We start from the raw sequence: 22,580 nt of genomic DNA, 5'->3' as shown, positions 1-22,580 counted from the left end.
CTCATAAACCTGGATGATTTATGCTTGGATGAACATCTGCCCAGTGCAGCTGTAGCTTTAGAACATCAAAAATGCTTCTGGGCAGTGCTCTCTAGAGCTACCCACTAGAGGTGCATTAATCAGAGTGGCCTTATCAGTCAATCATTTTCCTGTACCCCCCCCCCCAATTCTTGTTATGTAAGGGTGATGACGCATGCAGAAGTGTAAAGTCCACTCTTGCAATAATCTTGGACATCGGCAGAGGTTAGTGATTGAAACCTTTTCCCAGCTCAGGCTGCTAAACCTACCATTCAAGGATTAATTGGTCCACTCAAGTGTAATAAAGTTCACCTTTTATTGCAAACCAAACATGGTCACATAAATCTTCAAATTACAATTTACAGTACATTTAACATGAATAGTTACATATACATATTTAAGCATACTCTTTTTGTCCTCTTTAATATACATTAAAACTAGAACATGACTCGAAATATACAAACAAAATTTAAATATCTTCAAACTGCAACACGGCAATATTAAAATGGAATGTTCAGTTTCAACAATCGGCTGCAGGCCGCCGTTACGTGAATGGCGAGGCGATCGGAAGACTGTATGAGCAGGACACAGTTGTCAAGCAGAACTACGAACACGACAGCTTCCTCAGCTAGCAGCAGCAGCTCTCGCTCCCTCTCTGATCAGCATTCTGGTTGTAATGTGCAAACGAAGATATGAAACATTTGAGTTTTCTGTGTCTCAAGCCTTTAAGACACGTGTGCATAAAGTAAGCGCTACGTCGTTGTGAGGTGGCTTCTCACACCCAGAACTCAGGAGTCGACACAGACAAAACCAGACGACGTGACCCGAAGGGGAAAAAAAAGGCACAGTTTAGAGACGAAATAAAACAAACCACAACCCTCCCCCTCTGTAACATTAGCTTCAAGTGGCTCCCTTTTCAAACGGCGAGAGAAAAGCTTCAAATGCTAACAGGTGAGCTCCTGTACACAGAACTGCTACATGGATGAAGATGAGAATCCTTCTCAGAGCTGGTTCGGTGCTGCCCGGCCTTGGTTTTTCTTTGGGGACAGGAGCTGCTGTGTGCTTGTCTCTGCAGGGTCCAGGTAGTCTCCTAAGCTGCCTCAGCTATGTGCAAAAGATCTCCACTATCAGTAAGAAAATTGAAGTCTGCCGAGCCTCTACGTCTGTTGGGGTTGGTTGAAGAACTTGTGCGTTGGTAAATCTGGGTCAGTGGAGGCTTTCGCCCCGAGTGAGCCATCTAAGCATGGTCCACGCCCTATGTAGCAAGTCATTTTATACACATTCAAAAGATTATGGCAGGTACGCGTTGTTGCAGGGACTTATTCAGGAATGTCCGTCATCCTGATGGGAATTGTAAGATGCAAGTCCAAGGACACGGTGCAGTAGACGTCCCTCAAGTCTAAACAGGTCTCAGTTCAATGCCTTTGTTTAAGTCCTATAGGTAGGAGTCCATAGAGGGGGCGTAGGAGAAGCCCACAAAGGCCTCTGCAGCCTCCTTGATACTGGCCGTGACGAGCACGCTGTCTGGGGAACAGCCGATGGAGCTGGGTACCGGCTCGTCTGTGAACTCTGGATCGAAATGCCTCAGGTCGTTTGGTCCCGTCTGGTGAGGAGATAAGAATTATTTTATTTAGGGTGTAATACTCAAAAAACACTGCTGGAATTGATGGTTTATCAACATTTGAGTGAGAACGTACCACATCTGGGTTGAATGGAGGGGTGATCTTCTTGGCATTGAGCTCATCCCAGTTGATGGGAGAGAAAAACATGTGATTCCTGATTTCAATCTGCGAAAACACAAATACAGAACACTTAAACAGCGTCCTTTCATCCAGACGAGCCTCCACACGTGTCCACAGAGCAAACCCTTACAAAGTCCTCGGTGCAGCCCAGCCGCTTGGTCCTGTCCTTCTGCAGCAGGCCCTCCAGCAGATGCCTCGCCGCGTTGGAAATGTTGGGTTTCAGCTGCAGCGGCTTGTTCAGAATGTTGTCATACATCTCCGCTGTGTTTCGGCTGTAGAACGGGGGCTGAGGAGGGACGAACGAGGGCGGTTAGCAACGGTATCTGACACAGATTCCTGCTGTGTGTAATGAACGTTTACAGTGGAATGAGGGTGTTACCCACCAGGCCGTAAAGCATCTCATAGAGAACTGCTCCCAAACACCACCAGTCTACTGTCCTGTCATACGGCTGCTTGTGCAGAACCTCGGGAGCTAAATACTGAGGAGAAAGAAACAGGAAGTGTTACTCGAGGAGGACCACTGAGGAGATCGCTTAAATGCTCCGGATCCCCGGATGTGTCCTTACCTCTGGCGTGCCACAGAAAGTTGATGTGGTGCCATTGGGTTCAATGTTCTCCTTGCACAGGCCGAAGTCTGTGAGGATAATGTGACCCTGAGAGTCCAGAAGGATGTTCTCAGGCTTCAGGTCCCTGTAGACAATGTTGAGGGAGTGGAGGTAACCCAAGGCGCTGGCAATCTCTGCCGAGTAGAACCTGGCTCTGGGCTCCAGGAAGCAGCGCTCTCTCTGAAGGTGATAGAACAACTGGAAGGAAAACAGAAAACTGGAGGTTAGACTGAGAGATGAGGCAGAAGCAAACAGAGAGCAAGAACAAAAACACAGTTCTGACTATACTTGAAATTCCTAAAATCAGCTCAGCCGAAGCCCAAACGCTCATTAAAAGTGTGGCGACGGGGCAGAGGTGCGGGGGAATAATGCAGAGGAAGAAAAGTGAAAGGGGAGATGGAGAATAAATGCATCCTGCTTCCTGATGAGGCCCACATCTAATCAGCGCTGTCTCTTCCCGTCCAACAATCACAGGAAATTAGCACGATTAGACACACACAGCCTGAAAGGGACTGCTAATTTTGGCCCGGAGTGTCTCCTGCTGTGCCGACCCACCCCACGATTTCCTGAGAGGCGTTTCCTTTACAGAACGACAGGAACAAAGGCCATATCTATTCTATTCTATCATTTCTGCAACTAGGAGGATATCCCCTCTATCTGTCTGCTCTTTTTCAGCTTCTCTTATTCTGAGACCTAACCCGAACTGCTGACCCGTCGCTTCTCCTGCTACATCTATCTTTAAAAATCTCTGCCCGCCCTCTTCCCTCCATCTTTAGCTGCTTCTTTAAATAGCACAGCGTCTCATCTTCCTGAGATCATCTCTGCACATCAGCCAGACACTCACCTCTCCTCCATTGATGTAGTCCAGGACAAAGTAGAGCTTGTCTGCTGTCTGGAAAGAGTAGTGCAGGCCCACCAAGAACGGGTGCTTGACGTTCTTTAGCAACACGTTCCTCTCAGACATGATGTGTTTCTCCTGGGGAATGCAAAGAACGGGTCATTAAGGAGACATTTATTTAGGCAATTAGAGTTTTTTGGGTGGAGACCTGTGCATTTACCTCCTTCTTCTTCAGGATGGCCTTCTTCTGCAAGACTTTGACGGCGTAAAACTGGTCGTCAGTGCGGTGCCGCGCAAGCAGCACCTTGCCGAAGCTGCCTTTGCCGATCACCTTGAGGAAGTGGAAGTCGTTGGGTTTGGCTGAGGGGTTGGAGGAAGGGCCGAGGTTGATCTGCTGGGATGGACTGGGCTGTGGGACGAGGAGAGGAAAATGAGGAGGATGGAAATACACACGATAACTGTGTATTGAAGAAGCTAAAGGCACTTACAGGAGGAGATGGGTTTGCGTTCATGAGCTCCGCATCTTGTGGAGGATTCAAGTTCAGGATGGACTGAACTTCAGGGCTGAACATAGAAAATCCAATTTAGTCTTTACAGAAACAATCACGTGTGTGCAACACAGTGTGAGTCAGTTTGTGACACAAAGGGAGAAAATTGTTCCAGAAAACACAAAACAACAGCATGAGTCAGCGTGTACTCACTGCTTGCAGGCGTAGGAGTTTGTGGCGAGCCTCTGAATGAAGTCGTTCAGCCCCATCTTCCTCTGTTTCATAAAAGCTGCAACACAAAGAAAGAAAAATGAGGGCGAGTGCGTCCAGTAAGGTTAAAAAGAGACCATCTAAACCTATGCTTCCGTACCAGAGACTAATGTCCCAAGCCCTTTAGACTTGGAATAAGTCAGCGCTGATTTTTCTGTTTCTGTTTGAATCGTCATATTTAAATTTAAGTTGAGCTGCTGGTCCGCACCCGAACGTAACCTGAGCAAGAATATAATCGGCAGCCTCGTTGCTCTACTTTTATCACTGTGGGCGGTGGGAGGGGCCGCCAATCACGCCCCGCCCCTTCCACCCAGCCACGAGACGATCGATCCAGCCTTCCGCCAATCAGGAGCCGTTCCGCTCCTACCGCGTCACGGCCGCGTCTCCGGTCGCGATTGCGTCAGGAAAGTAGAAAAAAGTCAAGAAGGAAAAAAAAATCCTGTTTTGCCACCAATGAGTGAGAGGCTGGTGCTGTTTGCGCATATGTTTGTGAAACGCCATGGCAACTTCCATGAGTCAAACTGTCTGAAAGTGCAACAGCACATGCGGAACATTTTTAGGGAAAGTCTCACAACAATAACAGAGACGTCCTTTCTCCGAAACTATACGGAAATAAACATTTTACAATTGGTGCAAAAACGTCTCCAGGTTAGTCACGATGCTCGTGGTTATTTTGGTCCCGATGTACCCCCCCCCCCTCTTTGAAAATGCGCCCAGACCTTGAGACCATTAATCTGATATTCGCGGGGCCTATCAGCTTCACTACTTGGCCCCCTCTCAATTAAAACCGCCGGGAGTGACGCAAGTTCCCAGGAGCACAAAAAAGCCGAGAGCCTGAGCCGAGGCAGGCTCGGTGCCAAAAAAAGAAAAAAGGTCGAGTGGAAAAGTACAGCCTGAGACGAGCGGGGATGTTTCCAATTCACGCCCCAAAACACAGAAGCCGGACCCGCAGTTTGTTTTAAGTCCACCGGTGGATTTCGGGGAGCCGGGACGATTCAAGGCGACGATCATAGAGAAATAATAGTCGGAAAATGCCACTTCAGCTCCACGGTCCTAACCAGAAGTGCCCCAGCCGGGCAGTTACGTAAGACACCTGGTTCAGTTTAGCCAAGAGAGGAGTGAGAGTCTGCGGAGGAGCAGTTGCGTGCGTAAAAAAGGAAAATGGGTTTAAAATAAAACAACTTTTCACTGCAACACACACGCAGGGGGTATGCAACCAACTTATCCAATAGCTCTCCTTCCCAACTAAATAAGAAATCCTCTTAATTCAAACTTCCTTCCTGGCGGGTCTGCACTGGAGACCCCCCCCCCCCGGCCCCCGTTTCCACCGCGCACAGACAAACCTTTCAGATCCGAAGCGAATCTCACTTGGTTGCCTGCAGCTGGCAGAGTTCAGCAAGTTTAGAGGTGCCACCGCGCCGCTTCCCTGGCAACTTTTCCCGGAGAATCCACCCCCGCCCGTGTCAGAGTTCTGTTCCAACGTTATAAATCTGGGTCAGTGGTTTACGGGGTGAATGGAGCGCCCCCCCCCCCCCCCCAGCCACTAAAGTGTGTCCGCCGGGATTCTCTTCTCAACCCTCAAGCTGTCACGAGAAAGTTGCTGAATTGGTCAACGTCAAGGTCCCGTTCGTGTATCTACAGGTTCTGAAGTCTGCGCTCAGGTTCGGTACTTACAAGTCAACGCGGCGGTTTTGTCTTTCATTGGGATGCGTAAAGTTTCCGAATCGCCCAGAGAACTTCTACAGGCTCCCCGCAACGCAGATAATCGAACTAAGGCAAATTCCTCTCCTTGGAGAGTTTCATCAAGTTTTTTTCCTCTTTCTTTCAGGGCGGAGACGTCCCGCCCCTGGTTCCTTCACAGTCGCTCGATTCATGCTGGATGGATTTTCCTGTGAGGGGGGGGGGGGCGATGCCTTCAGGGCCGCTCATGATCGCGGACTCTATTGCAAACAAATACTTCTAGAGGATTAGAGGATTCGCTCTGAGTACTTTTTCTAAATAATTATTACGTCATGTTACAGGGGCAACTCAGAAGCAAATAATAGTCGTTTTAGAGGAAAATACACGTCTCGATTGTTTTTTTCTTCTTTATGTGCTCAAATGTTGAATTGAGTTTAGACATGGAAACAGGTTTGGTGGTTTCAAAAGTCATTGTTGGCGTTGTCACGCGTGAACGGAGGGTGTTTGTTGTTACATCGTTATTACTGTGATACACAGATCTTAAAATGTCTGAAAAGCGGCTGGAGTTAGTTTTGGAAAGCCCAAATGAATCCACAAATACTGAACATGGCTGTGTGCGTGTGCACATTTGTGCTTGAGGGGGAGCGAGAGTGAAAATGGCTTAGTAAATTTAATTAGAATTATTTTTAAACTGTTCTCCAGTCACCTGGTGCACCCCCACCCCCGACACACACACACACTCACACACACACACACACACACACACACACACACACACACACACACACACACACACACACACTTTGCATGACTTGGAACCCACAGCATGACTGAAATCCTCAGCTTAGGTCTCCACATATGCAGAAAAACACACAAAAACACACACCCACACCTGGAGGGGAAAAAAACAAAACTGCAGGGAGGCTGACGGCACACACACGCACACACACACACACACACACACACACACACAAGCTCAAGGGCAGAACCGAAACAAACTGCAGGGAGACGGACAGAACACTGGCACACTCTAAATTCCCCCGGCGAGCCCGGTTTCCCTCCCATGAACAGTATGCTGAGATGAGGAGACGTTCGTCCTCAGGAGAGCTGCAGATCCAGCACAGTCATCCTCCATCCGGAGGCATTAACATAAAAACTCTGACAAACAGTCAGAAACGTAAAGTCACCTACGAACCCGGCTAGTGGAACCGCGCACTGTTTTCTGACACTAATGAGAGCAAGAAAAGAGTGTGAAAGAGGAGGTCTGCCCTTGAAAAGCTAGCAGATTCGCGTCTTCACTCCAGGAAAATGGATAATAATGAGAGCAACAGAGCGATGACAAAGACTTTACCTGCACTCGGATGTGTGCACTCCTGTTTCAGTGGGTCGAATGACGCGAGGTGGAGGCGTGAGAGAAGATGAGGAGAGGCGTGGAGCACAGACCAACAACAGGTCCACCCAGTGTTTTTCCTATCTGGCTCTCATTCCCTGCTGGATTAAAAGGCTGCCGGCGTTTGAGCCCCGGAAAAGAGGAGGCTCTAGAGTGCTCGAGCTGTACGCCTGTGGCATCGCTATGCATGTGTGTCAGACTAGAATTTGTTATGTAACCCACTAGTGGCATCACTGACTCACACACACTCACACACGCAGGGTTATGATGTGCCATGGAAGCACAGGATGGGGGGGTTGGTGGTGGACCAGAGGGTTTTGAGGTGCAGGATGTCGATCTAACGAGGAGATGAATGTGAATGAGGAACCCAACAGCACCATTACATAAAGGCCTCGACTATTCAAGGAGGACAGCCGGGCTTTTATTTTGACTCAGTGGACTGTGTGTGTGTTTGTGTTTGTTTGCATGTGTGTTTTCAGGGTTGAGTCAACCAACAAGTAGTTTTCTTGTGTTACTCCACTGACGGCTGATTTATGATTAGCATTTTAGGCCTCTTCTGCCCTGTCGGGTACAGTCGATTTGACGTTTCCCGTCCAACCGTCCTCAACATTCCTCTTCTGGGAGCCACAAAAGGAGTGCCTCGGAATTGTGTGTTTGTGATGTTGTAACATGCGCCTGTCTGCATGTAGGAGTGTTATGTTCACCTGCGTAGCTGCGTTTGCGGGCAGGTTGACACAGGTGACTATGAATGGAGGATAAACAACAGTGTGGATGTTAGCTGGTGTCATTGAAAGTAACAGCAGCACACAGGAGAAAAGCTTGTCACCAGCTTGGCTAATTGCTCTATTCCCCCCCAACATGCTGAAATTCTTACATTTTTAACAGGAAGAGGAAATAATCCTTCGTTATTTCAGCATTTGTAACGTGCTGTCTGAAGATCTTCCACAAAGTGTTAAATAAAGTAGCGTGAGGCTAAACTCGCTGTGCACACGATCCGGGCACTGTAAACACCGAAATGTTTATGTGCAGCCATTAAAATCCATGATGCCAGGGACACCAAGTTAAAAGACACGATGGCTGACTCGAAAGAAGGGAAGGTGAACAAGTATAAAAGCCATAAAATGGAGGAGCAGATAGGCCTTCAGCCAAAATGTGACTTACACATGGCCCCGATTTGTACTCTGGACTGAACAAGAAATGATGAGCATGGTGGAAAATAACAGTCATTTATTGGCTTGAACTTGGAGATGCTGGGATGCAGCGAGCGGCTTTAAAGTCCCAAACAGGACGTCGAGGTCACCACGCTGCGTGTTTATGAGGGCAGCCTGACGTCGACCCCTTAAACACTTATTTTCTTTCCGCAAAACAGCGCAGAGTCATTTCTGGATGGCTCCTATTAACCCAGGGTAGAGAGTGTGTGTGTGTGTGTGTGTGTGTGTGTGTGTGTGTGTGTGTGTGTGTGTGTGTGTGTGTGTGACATAGAAGAAAAATAAAGCAGAGAAGTGGAGATAAAAACGACGACGATGAGGGATGAAGGAAGATGAGAGGAAGGAGTGAACAACATCAGCTTTGGGGGACTCACTGTTTTCAGCGGGCCAACGGTAGCTGTCTGGGTCGGACTCGTTGTGCCAGTACAGATCCATGGCCTGCACAGAGGAGGAACATTGCGTACGGTGTTAATACTCTCAGTAACTTGTATAAATAAAGACCAGTTTACGGTAAAAGCTCATGTAATTTAACTGAAATGTTACGAGCCAGCTTTGTGACTCAGCAACCCCCCCCCCCCCCCACACACACACACACACACGCACACACACACACATCCTGCTCTTTAATACTTGTTTAGGATCAGTTAAATATTAATGGATATTTGACAACTTGCGTAAATGGTGGAGCCCAGGGGCTTTAAATGTTCTTTCAGTTTCCTCAGGTTAATTCAACACCAGTTAGCTAAGCTACAATTTAGGTCAGCGCGCCCAAACCTGATAAACAGGAAACCACCAGGGGGGTCACAGCAGAAAAAATGACCCTTGGAGGTGATCGGACATTATAACCTTCTACACGCACCAATTACTTAGCATAACAGTACCTGAATCAACATTTAAACTCTGGTTCCAGCCCAGTTTATTGTGGCTAAGGGCCTATGTAACAGATACAGTACTAATATTATGGTTTCCCACACAGTGGCGAGACCCCCCTCCAGATAGAGATACAGGGGGGGCGGATAGAATCACAAACTGTTCTGATAGTTTCCTCTCAAACGTCAAAGGGTTCAAGTCCTCGTTTCGACTTCAAATTCTTCAATAAAAACATTTGATGTTGTGAAACATTGAAATTGTTAGTTGACTGTCTCTCTCATCGAGGAGGCCTGACAAGCTGAAACCTGTGTGTGTGTGTGTGTGTGTGTGTGTGTGATCCGAGAGAGCAATAATTTAATCACGATGGTCTTTTCATCTCCTTGCTCAATGTCAACCCAGCTAACAGAATCCCCCCCCCCACACACACACACACACACACCTCCGTACACAGACCTGTGTTTGAATTTATCTTGCTGCAATTCACATGCTGCATTATCGTGCATGAAGCCCAAACCTTAACCCTAAACAGTTGTGGGAACCAGTCAACATGTCCTCGCTTTGCTAGGGAAAGGTGCACGCAGCTTGTGCACTAACACGCTCTTCGGATTGTTTACTGGTTCGGGCCCGGGCACGAGTTGATTTCCATCTGAGATTCTGATGATTTTAGACTTCCTGTTCATCAAACTGGTTTTTCATGCTGACAAAAAGAGGACAGACGAGGGCCTGGGACCGGAATAGAGCAGGCAGAGTCCAGCTGTTGTTTTTTCCACTCTTCATGCATGTGATGGACGCGCCAATAAGAATAAAAGGAAAATAAGGTCTCATTTACACCAACAATCGTGTTCCTTTTCACTAGATCACTAGATCACTTTTTCTGATGTTATTATTTGGTGTAGAAAGGCTGAACCTGCCTGCGTGCGTTGCCGTGGCTGCCAGCTGTCCTCCGGGGTGTAGCCGATGTAGGGCCCGCTGCAGATGGAGCACTCCATCATGACGGGGCTGCTCAGGAGAGCTGAGGGGTGGAGACCCCATGACTGACAGCCGCACAGGTGGACGTCTGACTCTGATTCCTTTGGCTTGGCTGAAGAGTCTCCATGATGGCGTCCCAGCATCTTCCACCTCCTGATCTGCAGGTGGAGAGACAGCCAACACCTGAACAACAGCTGTGATAGAAGCTGTAGGATGCTACCAGCCCATCACACCCCAACACGACCTGACCTGAGGGATGTAGAGGAGGACTTGACACATCTTGTAAATCCGACCGTATTTTATTTGTATTTTGTGTGTTTGCTGTAACTGTTTTGCCACATTGTTCTTGAAAAGGAGGTTTTTTTTAATGTCAATGAGCTTTTTTTTTTTAACCTGAACCAAAAAAAAAAGGACCTTGAAACATCTCACAGCAGATATTTAGCATGTGAGTGATACGGCTCAAGAATTCTGCACACACCCCTACACATATAGAAGAGAGAGCGAGTGTGTGTGAGTGTGTGTGGGGGAGAAATCTGAGCAGGAGAAAGAAATGAAACCGGAGGGTCAAGGTGCACATAGATCTTAAGGACGCTGAATTGCACAGACGGCTGTGTCGGTGACCTAGAATGGCTGTTGTGGAAGGTAAATGATGCTGTCGGCAGACAGAGCAGGAGGGTTCAGGGTCTGCAGCCTTATAAACTAAGACTTTAATGGCGGCCAATGCTGTATTGTCTCAGCTTGCTGCAGAAAAAAGGGCTGTGTGGTGGTGGAGGGGGTCAGATCTGACTATAAACCTCCGAGCAAGCAGCTCCAGAAAGCACCTAATGGTTAACCAGTGAACGTCTCCAGAGGTGACGCGGAGCCTTTTTGACCGTACCACTTGCGTAATGCGTGTCCTTTGAGATCTGCATTTGTCCTTTACCCATTAACATATTTATCATCCACACCTATGACGTCACCAGCCCGTTTTATCACATACAGTATGTGCAGCCACAGAACCATAAATGTTACGAGGCCGATGGCCCCTGATTGAGCCTGGCTCCAAGCAACATCATGCATTCCTGCAGTGTGCAGAGAAGACACGTGCACACACATACATGCCACTTCCACACTCCCATCCCTGCCCTTTCACTGGGTTATTTTGCTGGGACGCTTTAAGTTAACAAGGTTGCTGCTACCGAACGAGTTACACAAGACCGCCCTGCTTCGGCTCTGCTTCGCCTTTTAAAGACGGGATCAGGCAGTCCAGAGAAAGCACATCAACCATGCAGCCCCCATTAATCTAGAAGTAAAACCTCCATAAACTTGCCTCCATTTCGCACATTACTGATAAAATATGAGCCAATGTCCCTAAAACAGATCTGCCCTTTGACACAGCGGAGCACTGCAGGATGACAACGTAACGGCACCGACACAATCATCCATGTCTGCACAAAACTATACAAATGCAACTCCCTTTATTACATTTCAGGAGGTGTTGTGCATTAATGATCAGCAGCTTTTCTAATTCTGGCCTGCGCTGATATTCTGCAGGTTTTCGGAAGTTCAGCCCATTTTCACAGAAATGTGTCCTGAGGTCACATTTCTGAGGCCTGATTAGTTACTGGGCAGTAGTTACTGGTGATAGCGGATCATGTGCTGCTGGGTGATAACAGCCACTGCTTACATAATGTGCAGTAATAGTTGAGTTTAATCAGAATTAGGACTTCTTGTCTAACAGTCGGGTGACACGGCTCCACCTTTAGAGACAGTCTGGCTCCTCCACAGCACCACTGCCAGCTGTCGGATTTTGCATTTTAGCTTGATTTATTACACATTGGGAGGACGCAACAACTTGTCTTCTGTCTTCATTTGTCACTTGTCTTGGCTAAATACTGTGGTAACAAACAGCTGAAAGATGCAGCTTCTTTTTCCAGTAAAGTGGATGAAGGGAAGACAACCAGCTTTGATAGAGGCGGTCCGCAGGAAATTTAAAACCCGTCGACATTGTGTCTCGTGGGGGATGAGTCCTGCTGGAGCCGGCGAGGGCAGACCTGAACACCCGAGGAGGAGTATCTGAGAAAGGAGCCAGCAGGACGGCGAGGACTGCTGTTATTGTTGAGCAGGGAAGCTCACAGAGGGGTCGGTTTAGGGTGATACAGACGCACTCTCTTCTTAGCTTTAAATCCAGGAGGAGGCCCACAGTCTCTGAACTTTGACCTTCCTCCAAAACATTAATGCTGATGTCATCCGCTGAGCCTGAAACCTGAGTTTTCAGGAGAGATTAGAATAGAATAAATCCCCAAATCCCTCATAATGTGCCTCAGAAGGGAGGACACTCTCCTTTTTCCCTGGAAAGACTTTTAACTGATACCACACATTTCATTTTTCTGTGTTAAATAAGTCTTTGAAAAATGTAAATTGAATTCATCTAAGTGTTGATCTATCCAAACTCTTTACCGGCAGAAGTGCTGGTAAAGGTGTGTAAAGATGCGTATCTTCTTCTCCCTTTGTTTCATGCACAGTTGAGTCAGGAGACGCAAAAACAAACGATTCCCTTTTCCTGCTTCGGTCCTCCGGCTGCAGTTACGCTGGGCCGAGGACGACGCCACAAAGCAAATTCGTCCCTCTGTAAGTCCACAAAGCCAGGAAACCACTTTTTTTTGTGCCCAGCAGAGCCCAAGTGACGCTGGAGCAATAACAGTTGTGCCATTTTTAGGAATGCATGCATATGTCTACTGCAGGGGGGCCATGAAGAGCTTTTCCAGGTTTATTACTTCGACTGCATTCTTCCACTGCCAGAGGATTTGGATTTGAAGCAAAACAATAACAAAGGATTTGCAATTTTCCATTGCAAAGTGCATGTTATAGAGGTAGCTGGCTCTTTTGAGAGAGAATATATTACCATGAATATTTCAGCTGCCATCGTCATTACTGGCCAAACTTTTATGCGAAAATGTATTCAAGCATTCGTGGGAATAAAAGCCTTCCAAATCTCACTGACCTCTTTCATCTGACCCCAAGATAAACATGTTATTGCGGCCGACGCCTGCTAAAGCCGTCTAACCTGTCTACCGCCCTGAGGATTTAACCAGCGCTGACGCACACCTCGGCAGTGGAGACTGGAGCACAAAGCAATGCACGGATTTATGAGAGTCTTTATACAGAAGCACATCGAACCACATTTAGAAGAACTGGAATTCTGATGAACGACTGTGTGCAAGTTTAAATGATTAAGCAGCAGGTTTTACCCACTCAGCAATCACAGGCTGAATGTAGCCGTAAGGGAGATGGCTGGAGTCCAGAGTTCCTGTTCCTTGTTTTTTCGAGAAGTGAACTGCCAGTGAAAGGAAAGGTCACCCATAAACCGGAGCGCTCTTTGACCGTGACACACACTCGTTAGGTCCGTGACACCGGTGAGAAGCGTGCTGACAGAGACCTGTGGTTCCTCAGAATAACTGGGACACGTCGCAAGACCTCTGGAATCAAAGTTCACAGTCCAGCAGAGACACAGAGGGAACACAGGGGAAGACCAGGAATTTGGTCCATGATGTGAACAGTCCCAATGCTGAAATCTGCATTTTTATGTGCAAGGACGTGTCAATTTTGGGAAGGGTCGGTAATTTTTGGAATTATTGACTCAAGAGTTCATCTTTGCCTTTCCAATCACACACAAGGCCTTTGCCTCACTTGCAAAGGTTTCCAAGGTGCCGGCACAAAGAGAGTTTTCCCTACCGTCATCAAGTTAACGTTCTGCAGACCTGTTACTGAATACTGTCCAAACCGTCTTCAGCAGGACGTCATCGTTCCCCCGCAGGATTCACAGATAAAAATGCTCTTCCGCTCTTCCTCCAGGACAAACTTGGCTTCTCTCAACACCCCCCCCCCTCCCAATCAGTCTCCTTTGCTTCACTTCCTGCTTTCCTTGCTTAATTCCCTGCATGGACGACTTCTGGATGCATAAACGGGACCATGTCAGGTCATTTCTTTCCAGAGGAAAGTTTTAGTTTGAACCGTGTAAAAATACACGGCCTGACTGAGCACTGTACATGACGTTAGTGCTGCTCCGGAGGAACAAGAGGAACCTTTTTCGCTTGCATAACAGATAATCATAAATGATTATTCAGTTATAGGAAATAAGTTAATTTGTAATTTGTCCAGACTCGGCTTGAAAGTCTGGATGCTTCCTTCGTCATTAAAGTCATCCGGTGACAGATGAGGGTTTTAATTCCGTCACCTTCTTCAGCACAAAGCTGCAATTTGTTGACCGCGACTCAAAGCAAAATCCTGATGTTCCAGGACAAAAAGGCATCAGCAGGAGACGTTGTTCTATTCAGCGCTGATTGAGTCGTCATCACAAACAGTTCAGGCCTGATGAGGGAGATTAGCGGGACGGCTGAGATTGCGTTCGCGTTCGTGCACGAGCTTGCGCAGGCAGCAGTACAGGACGTCCTTATCAGGAGGATTTATATGCATTTGATTTCTGCAGGAAAAGTAGGAGCAGCTGCCCTGACCTCATCCACCAGCTTCTCATAAAACTGTCCCCTCAACCCGTCTCATCGCCGCCGTTACCTGCAGTTTATTTCTTCATCACGATCCCAAGACTGCTCAGTTCCTCTTACCAAAGTACATTTTTCCTCCATTTTGGTTCTCCTGATCAAACTTCCACCGCCGTTTGGGTGGTAATAAATGCATTATAACAGTGCAGGGGGGATGGTCTATATTTAGCTCTGGCCCAGATTAACATGTGCAGAACCGGACTGACTGAAGGTCAAGGCCACTTCAAAGGTGCTTTAAATGATGCTGATACTTTTGAAGTAGACTAAGAGAGAATGAGTGTTTGTAGGGAAAAGAAAGAAATATTGAAACTCGTAGGCTAACCAACATAAAGGTTGAAGATTAAATTCAACAAAGTAGAATGTGTAGAAATGTTGTTCAAACACTTGTAATGACATCATTTCCAGCTAGATTAAGCTGTCAATCTTTTTATGGCAAGTAGCTAAAGCTAGGTACTGCAGCCTATCACTAGGGGGCAGCAGTGTGTGTGTGTGTGTGTGTGTGTGTGTGTGTATTTCAGACAGGTGTCTGAGCTGGGAATTTTTTAAATTTCGTAATGTGTTTCACAAGGAACAATGAGTCAATGTTGCAGTTTCAGTCCGATCAGTTACTGGAGCCCAAAACCACAGTTTCTTCGTGGCTTTTCGCTCCACGTCCACGCAGCTCGCGAGTCCAAACACAAAAGCAGTAAATGATGCAGCTCCAGTTCGGTTTCAAACAGAACTCTCATATAAATCTACCATAACCGTTATATAAAAACACAGGCAAAAGGTGCTTTCAATGACCTTCAGAAAACAAGACCACCGGTAGGAGTTTAAATCTACTGACTGGATAACAGTGTGTGGTACTCATGACTCACTGCAGAGCCCCAACCTCTTCACCCCCCTCCGCTCCAGCCCGGCCCGAACTCACTGCAACAATCATTAAATTCTGCACACGAACACACCACTTATCTCCAGTGAGACGTTAGTGACAGATCTATCGGCTGCTGGGCCGAGAGGTGGAATTGATGGAGAGACAGAGGGAGAGATGAAGAGCAGAAGACAAAAGAGAAGGAAAACAGCGAAGTGTGGGGGGGCAGCGCGGCCCCAGCTGCTCGTGCACACGAATGTGGCTTTGTCCTGATGGTGAGTCATTCTTTCATCTCAACACTGGGACACGGGGCGTTTGATGGCTCCAGCAGCTGATTAGACTGGGATCGCCATGAGGATCTGGGCTCTCTCCCCAGCATGACCAGTCCCAGCACCAGAGCCGCAGGCCTGCAGTCTCCTCAGTCTTTGTGTTACATAATAACACCGCAAAGCTTAACCAAAGAGGAGAAAAAGGTGTCCAGAATCGGTAAATTATTTCCTTCTTTGACTCAAATCAGCGGGTGCTAATGGGCGACCAGCAGGAGGTTTGGAAACTCAGATCTGATGAGTAATGGAAGACATCACTTCCTGCTTTTATGACCCCTTATTTTTAGTCCAATTTGCTAAAAACATCCGACAACAGCAAGAGAAATGCAGAATATCTTGGATGATAACATGTTGCTCACTTCAGGAGGCAAAAACAGTCAATATTCTTTGATCAGGAAAGATAAAGACTAGGATTTCAAATTTTAAAAATTCAAGTCAAATGTTGACTTTGACCTGTTTTTCTGTGATGTCATTGGTTATTGGCACCACATTCACAACACAAACAAGCTGTTTAGATAAAAAATATTGATCTTTTTTCAACCTTTTTCCTGTTTCACCCTTACCTTGCATCCTTTGCCCTTGTCATAACTTGTTTGTCCGGCAGTAAGACACAGCGAGCAGGGCTCCTGTTGGTAGTACTGACCCCCCTGAAGGCCGCCGTAGTGGCAGCAGCCATATGGCGAGGGGAAGTGCGTGTACCACAGGTCGTCGGCCAGTGGGCACTTGGGACAGGGATAAAGGAGCCCCTTCCCTTGGGCCTTTTCGACGGTCACCTTTGGGTTTCTCATCCATCTTCTCACCTGCGTGTGACAAAAGTTGGCATTATTTCACTTGGCGGATCACAAGTTGGTCACAGGACTCACACACACACACACACACACACACACCCTGGGGCAAGAAAGACTCTCCAATTAAGCTAATGTGCGTGTTTTTTGGACTGTGGAAGGAAACTGGAAGAAACCCACACAGGCGGAAAGGTCAGACAGCCACCTGCTGCTAGCTGCCCTTTGATCAGAACCTTTTCTTTTCATCCCTGATTATGTCATTTGGGCTGGGTCACACTTCAAAGCAGCACAGGTTGCGTTGCTCTTTGCTGCCTGCCTTGATTGCAAATCTAATACATGCACACATGCTACATAAAGACAGCCTATGTGAAGCTGGGATCTATGGAAAAGTGTCCAGTACACTCAATGAGTTCACGTCTGTTACAGGAGTCGGTGTACGTTAGCCAGTAGTGATCTCTCTTACTGTCACCAGCGCTCCCGAAGCCGCGTGTTCTGTGTACAGACTTGATTGGATATCCCTCCTTTAACAAGAAGCCCTGTATAATCCCACCCTGCTTCGCAGCTTAAGTGCTTATCAAACAAGACAGCGTGTCCCGACATCCACCCCAGAGTGACACACGCTGGAGTCAGACAGCGTGTTGAGACACGCCGGGGCCGGACCGGGAAAACAACACGGCAGGTCGCGGCAAGACAAGCCAAGCACGGCGCAGAAGGTGTGGAGCAGGACCGCCGCACGTGTGCTCCCTGCGTCCAAGTACAGCCGCTCTCTTACACGTGTCTGTCAAACGGAGGAGGTTGTCACCCCAACCTGAACCCGACGAGGCCGACGAACACAAAATGGTGCAGAGTGTGTGTTTGTGTGTGAGTGTGTGAGAGTGTGAGAGTGTGTGGGTGTTAACCCAATCTGCCTGTGCTCTACCAGCAGAGTCATCGGTGATTTGCACCATACTGTCCGCCATCTGAGACCGGCACAAGCGTCAGTAAACCCGCTGCGAGCAACAGACCACGCCGATGACACACAGCGTCTACGCAGCCACCCCGAGCTCGGGAATATTGACAACTGATCCCCGGCAGCCAATACATCCTGGGACTTATGCATTTTCAACACCGGAGGTGAAATGGCAACAACAGGAACACAACAACGTGTATCACAAAGAGACGTGTTGCTGCCTCATCACCCTTATCACCCTTGTTGCTGCCTCAGTTATCACATGACCCCGATTGGGGAAAGAGGGAGTTGGTGTTGCGCAATATTCCCAAAGCCGTACAGTCATCACAGTGTAAATGCATGAATGCACCTCTCCTCTGCAGGTTCTTTATTTCTTCCTCACCATGTGCCCCCCTCCAGGCATGCTGCTTCTTTTGATCTCATGTAAATTTGATGCAAATTAATTAGAAGTGGAGTGAGTTTAACCAACGCTAAAGGAGGTTTGGGTGACTCACAGTAAACAGTAAAGCTCAAGAGTTTCTCTAACACACACACACACACACACACACACACACACACACACACACACACACACACACACATCTCCCTGTGTCATAATTTGCATACGTCTATCAATCCTATGCTATGACTATATACACGCTCTTTACAGCTCTGTTATAATTAACTTTGGCAGCATGAAGACACTGTACGACCAGAGCAGAAATTTGACAATTTGGTTATAAATTGTCCCAAATGTAAAGCTATCCAATCAATGTAATCGAACAAAACCTTGATCTTATTCTCGCTTCTGACTCTTTGTTGGCTCATTAGGCAACAAACACCTGTGACTCCTTTATTGACAGTTGACATTTTTAATAGGTTCAAAGGTTTGTTGTTAATTAACTTATTGGCCATACATTTAAAATATACATCAATTCGTATCCTCACATTATTACCCTTATTTTGTCAGTAATTCTTCCATCACAGTCAAAATTGTCATAACATCATTTTACATGTAATTCGGCAGCAGCCGGTAATTATTTTAAAAAGGGACATTTAATGTCCAGGAAGTTAAATACTGGTGCACATTATTGCACAGCCTGAGTGTTGCAGGATATAAATCTCAGGGCTGCAGGAGGAGGGGGGATGTTTAGGAGATCCTAAATTACAGCACACAGTGATGTCACACAGCGAATTCTCGGACTCAGCGAGCTGCGTCCTGGCACCGCTCAGCTCTAAAAATGACATCATCTTTGGCAGCAAACACACCAAAACAGAGAGGGAGCGCGCGCCATCTGTGACACCTCCATCCCCGAGACAACTGTCCTCCAAACTCACCTTTCTCTTTACAAACTGGAAAGCCGAGCACTTCTTAAAGGAAAAGGCAGTCTTCTCCGCGCCTCCTCCCACTCCTGCACCTCCTCCACCTCCCACAGTGCCTCCTCCTCCTCCTCCCGCGTTCACCAGTTTCATGGCCGACACCGGCGCTCCGCTTGCCTCCGTAGACCCCAGGATGGCTGGCAGGGAGCGAAAGACAGAGAGGGAGAGATGAGGAGGAGAGTTTTCTAAAGCATGAGGAGACGCCAGCGCAGGACAGAGAATGACGGGAGATAATTCAGAGAGGAGGTGGAGGTGGGGGAGGCAGATGACTAAAATGAGAGGGAGGGAGGGAGAGAGAGAGCGGCTGCACAGAGAATAAGATGAGGAGTAGGGATGGAGATCTAGATAAAGGGCGGAACTGAGGGAAAGATGCACAGAAACAGATGGGGAGAGGAAGAGGAGGAGGAGCAACTCCTGTTGCTGTGAGGCGAAATGACTGCGCGTGAACTTTACATTGTGTTTGACAAGCACACAAAGTGGACGCGGACCCAACCAGCCCCCCAGCCCCCACCCAGAATCCCTTACCTGACTTCCTGATCCGGCTCTTTCTGTCCTCGGAAGCCTCCTGTTTCCTGATCACAACTGTCCCTCCACTCGATTATGTCCACATCCCCAAATCTCCGGCGTTGTTGACGTTGTCCTGGACCCTTCGGGGTCCTCGGTGGTGCGACAGCTCCGCGTCAGCCTGTAAACAAACAGCCAGGAAGTGTGTGCACGAGAGCACGTTGGTGCGTGAGCGTGCGTCCACCCAGCTGCAGTCTTCTGGTGCTACTTTATCAATGAAAAGCCTCTGCAGTGATGCCGCCTCCTCCCCTCCCTCTCTCTCCTCTCCTTCCAGCTCCTTCCATGTTCCTCCTTGCCCCTCTGCACCCCCCCAATCCCCCTCCCCTCTGCTCTTATTCATTCCGCTACTGCAGTCGGCTGCGACTCCTCCATGTCGCCTCCCCCCATTCAGCCCACCTGATACCTCAACGGATCCAGGGGTAACTGTCCCAGAAACCAAACCTTTACCACACTTTTATTCCTTGGTTGCATCCTTGAAAGATAAAACTGAATTCACCTGTGCACCAAATTTGAAAACATGAAATGAAAACCAATGGGTCAAGTGGCACGAAAACACTTTTACGCCCATAAATGCTGCAGGTTTGGTCCTAATTCCGTCCGTGTGACTCTCATCAGTGATCACAGATCGGTTTAAAATCAATCAATTGTAGCTAATAAAGTCTCGGGGCCATGAATGTCACAGGGTGACTTGAGTTCTAATTAAAGCTCCACGAAAACCTCATCAATATTTCTGACATTAAAAGAGGAAACAAAGACCATCTTCTGCTCACATTATTAGGGATAAGTGACATATTTGAAGGTTTGAGGCAAAAAAAAGAGCGAAATTCTAATGCCTGTACGTGTATTTGCTAAATAAACGTTGCACATTGGTGGGATCATGAAAGGAGGTTGTTGTTGTTCCAACAGAAACAGTGGTGCAGGATTCAAACAGGAAGCTGATGAGGTCCTTTGTCTTAATGAAATCAGATCATAGCAACATTACAGACAAACACGATTATGTTTATTATCGAATTAAGCGGGTTCATCGGTGGGGGGATACAGTCACAGCAATGACAGAAGCTCTTAGCAGAGAGAAACCTCGCGAAGGACCAGGCTCTTATTGGAATGAGGTGTTTAAATGGCTACAGGACTGATGGCTGCACCTTTACTGCGCCTGAATTGTGGCGGCGCTCCGCAGCCGAGGGCTGTAACTCTCACCGGAGGGCAAGTCGTGACTGTGCACTGCTCGTTCTAACGAGACAGAATCGATGACTCAGCAGTAACGGCACAAAAGTTACCAATAAAATCAGCCCTTTTTAAAAATTATTTAACACTCGCCAAGAACCTCAGTCAATGACACGTTTTATTTTGAAAGCTAAGCACTAAAAACTGCAAAATAAATACAATGGGATTAAACACCAAGCCTTTAAGTAGAAGCTGTAGTTGCTTTGTTGGGTCTAATCCTCAGAATGAAGGGGGAACCCATTTTTGAGTATCTTGTCAGGGAGCTGTTAGAACTCCAGGGTGCTATTATGGTCTGACAGCAGCCCCACGCTTACATAACTGCAACAGTCCCACACTCACATATATTGATACTAGGACTCCACAACACATGAATTATTCTGTGAGACGTGGACACTCAAATCAGACGGTAAATAATTGATTGGAGCGTTTTCAGAGGGTTCAGAGAGTTGCTGAAACGAACCCCAATAAATGATGTATTTGCCACAAACATTGCTAAGTATATAACAAACCCCTGCTTCTGTGTTTGTTGTTCATCCGGACTAATCAGGTTATAGCCGGGCTCGTTGTCATAAAAGCCAGTTGAGGCTGTTTTGAGCCTGTGTGATGGTCAAGGGTAAAGGACACAGCCGGCTAATGAGCTCTGCTGAGCACGATTGCGGGAAAAATACCCACTGCTAATCCTTTTCAGCCTTGCAATGAAGATGAAATAAGACAAATAAATTCATTCCTGCTATAAAGAGGCTGGAAATCAACAGGGCCTCGGCTGCTTTAGTCAGTCTGACATGATGTGAATGTGTAAAGGACCATTTTAGCTTTAACCAAACAGATGAGATGATGAGTCTATATTTGGCTTTCTCTTTTACTTTGGCCTCGTCTCTCTCTCCTGTGACATTTCCACTGGTCTCCTTCCTTGTTGGGGCTGTCTCACCCAGTATGACTGGCAGCCTGGCAGCAGGTGGTGGAGGTGAGGTTCATGTTTTTGGGATTTACACAGAGAATTTTTTTGAATATATATATAGATATCTCAACACTGAGTGTAAAGTAGCTGCTCCTGACTCCAGAGTCCCTTTCATAAATTAACCATACTCCTCTGCTGCAGGGAGCATCTGCAGGGAAAAGTGCTGCTCACAGGCTGTTGTTGGCAGGTCCTCGAAATAACACAGGTGTTAGCGCCAATCATCCCCGAAAGGCGCCTTCCGTGGGAGGGAAATAAGGTGCATATTTGTCGCCGTCAGTGCCACATTCATGTAAACAGAAAGGATTTAGTTCAGCTAAACTCTGGAGGAAAATATGATGTAGATAGAGGCTGAAGCTGTGAGTCGGTACCGCTACAGGCAGTTAACAGGTGCAGTTAAACCTCATGAGACAATCTGATGAGCCCTGTCTTTGGGTCTGATATGTTCTCTCTCTGGGCACAGAAGTCAAGCTTGTTGAATCCATCATCTCCTAATGAGCCACTCACACGCCCACCGCCACGTGACTGTATGAGTGTAGGAGGTGTTAGCATTAGCAAAAGGCCAGAAGCAAGTTGGCTGGTGAGCCCTCGGTGTACTGTAGGTGTAAGGTGGTTTTGGGTGTGTGTGTGTGTGTGTGTGTGTGTGTGTGTGTGTGTGTGTGTGTGTGCGTGTGTGTGTGTGTGTGTGTGTGTGTGTGTGGAGTGCAGCCAGGAAGCAACCCCCGGTGGGACTGCCAAGACTACATTGCTGAGCTAAGGAGTCAGAGGAAGAGAAGAGGAGAGCAGGGAACCAATTACATTTGCACGTTCTCATCACTCTGCTCAGTCAGCTGAAACAGCCACGCACACATTGAGTGACACACACTTGCTCGACATGGTTTCGCATTGTTTTTAATTTGTCACGACGCCGAGGATGAATGTCTCCGTTGAGTGACATTACAGGTTCAAGTCA

At 47.4% G+C, this 22,580-nt stretch overlaps 1 protein-coding gene and 2 long non-coding RNA genes across 6 annotated transcripts; 2 read left to right on the top strand and 1 right to left on the bottom strand.

Moving 5' to 3' along the window:
* Positions 1–320: 320 nt before the first annotated feature.
* On the bottom strand, positions 321–19,529 carry sgk1 (serum/glucocorticoid regulated kinase 1). Of its 3 annotated transcripts, XM_029849796.1 has the most exons (14): positions 19,411–19,529; positions 18,844–19,022; positions 16,356–16,592; positions 10,021–10,236; positions 8,614–8,677; positions 3,905–3,980; positions 3,692–3,767; positions 3,424–3,612; positions 3,210–3,341; positions 2,327–2,563; positions 2,144–2,239; positions 1,891–2,046; positions 1,716–1,805; positions 321–1,621 (listed from the first exon to the last, which is right to left on the bottom strand). In XM_029849796.1, the coding sequence occupies exons 2-14, from the start codon at positions 18,976–18,978 to the stop codon at positions 1,454–1,456; spliced, it is 1,872 nt and encodes a 623-aa protein (XP_029705656.1). In that variant the 5' UTR covers positions 18,979–19,022; positions 19,411–19,529; the 3' UTR covers positions 321–1,453. The 3 variants fall into 3 exon arrangements, with proteins under 3 accessions (XP_029705656.1, XP_029705657.1, XP_029705658.1); XM_029849797.1 differs by lacking the exons at positions 16,356–16,592; positions 18,844–19,022; positions 19,411–19,529 and adding an exon at positions 13,793–13,813 and having other exon boundaries at positions 1,454–1,621; XM_029849798.1 differs by lacking the exons at positions 16,356–16,592; positions 18,844–19,022; positions 19,411–19,529 and adding an exon at positions 13,313–13,497 and having other exon boundaries at positions 1,454–1,621.
* LOC115253007 (uncharacterized) lies at positions 11,290–13,056 on the top strand. Its single transcript, XR_003891326.1, has 2 exons — positions 11,290–12,688; positions 12,777–13,056. It is a non-coding gene; the product is annotated as an uncharacterized lncRNA (long non-coding RNA).
* LOC115253008 (uncharacterized) lies at positions 15,113–18,304 on the top strand. 2 transcript variants are annotated; one of them, XR_003891328.1, is made up of 2 exons: positions 15,113–15,741; positions 17,500–18,304. It is a non-coding gene; the product is annotated as an uncharacterized lncRNA (long non-coding RNA). The 2 variants fall into 2 exon arrangements; XR_003891327.1 differs by lacking the exon at positions 15,113–15,741 and adding an exon at positions 16,682–17,417.
* Positions 19,530–22,580: the final 3,051 nt, after the last annotated feature.

This window comes from Takifugu rubripes, chromosome 16, assembly GCF_901000725.2.
Source record: "Takifugu rubripes chromosome 16, fTakRub1.2, whole genome shotgun sequence".
Lineage (NCBI taxonomy): Eukaryota > Metazoa > Chordata > Actinopteri > Tetraodontiformes > Tetraodontidae > Takifugu > Takifugu rubripes.
Note: the sequence above shows the minus strand (reverse complement) of the source record. Positions and strands in the feature narration are given on the sequence as shown.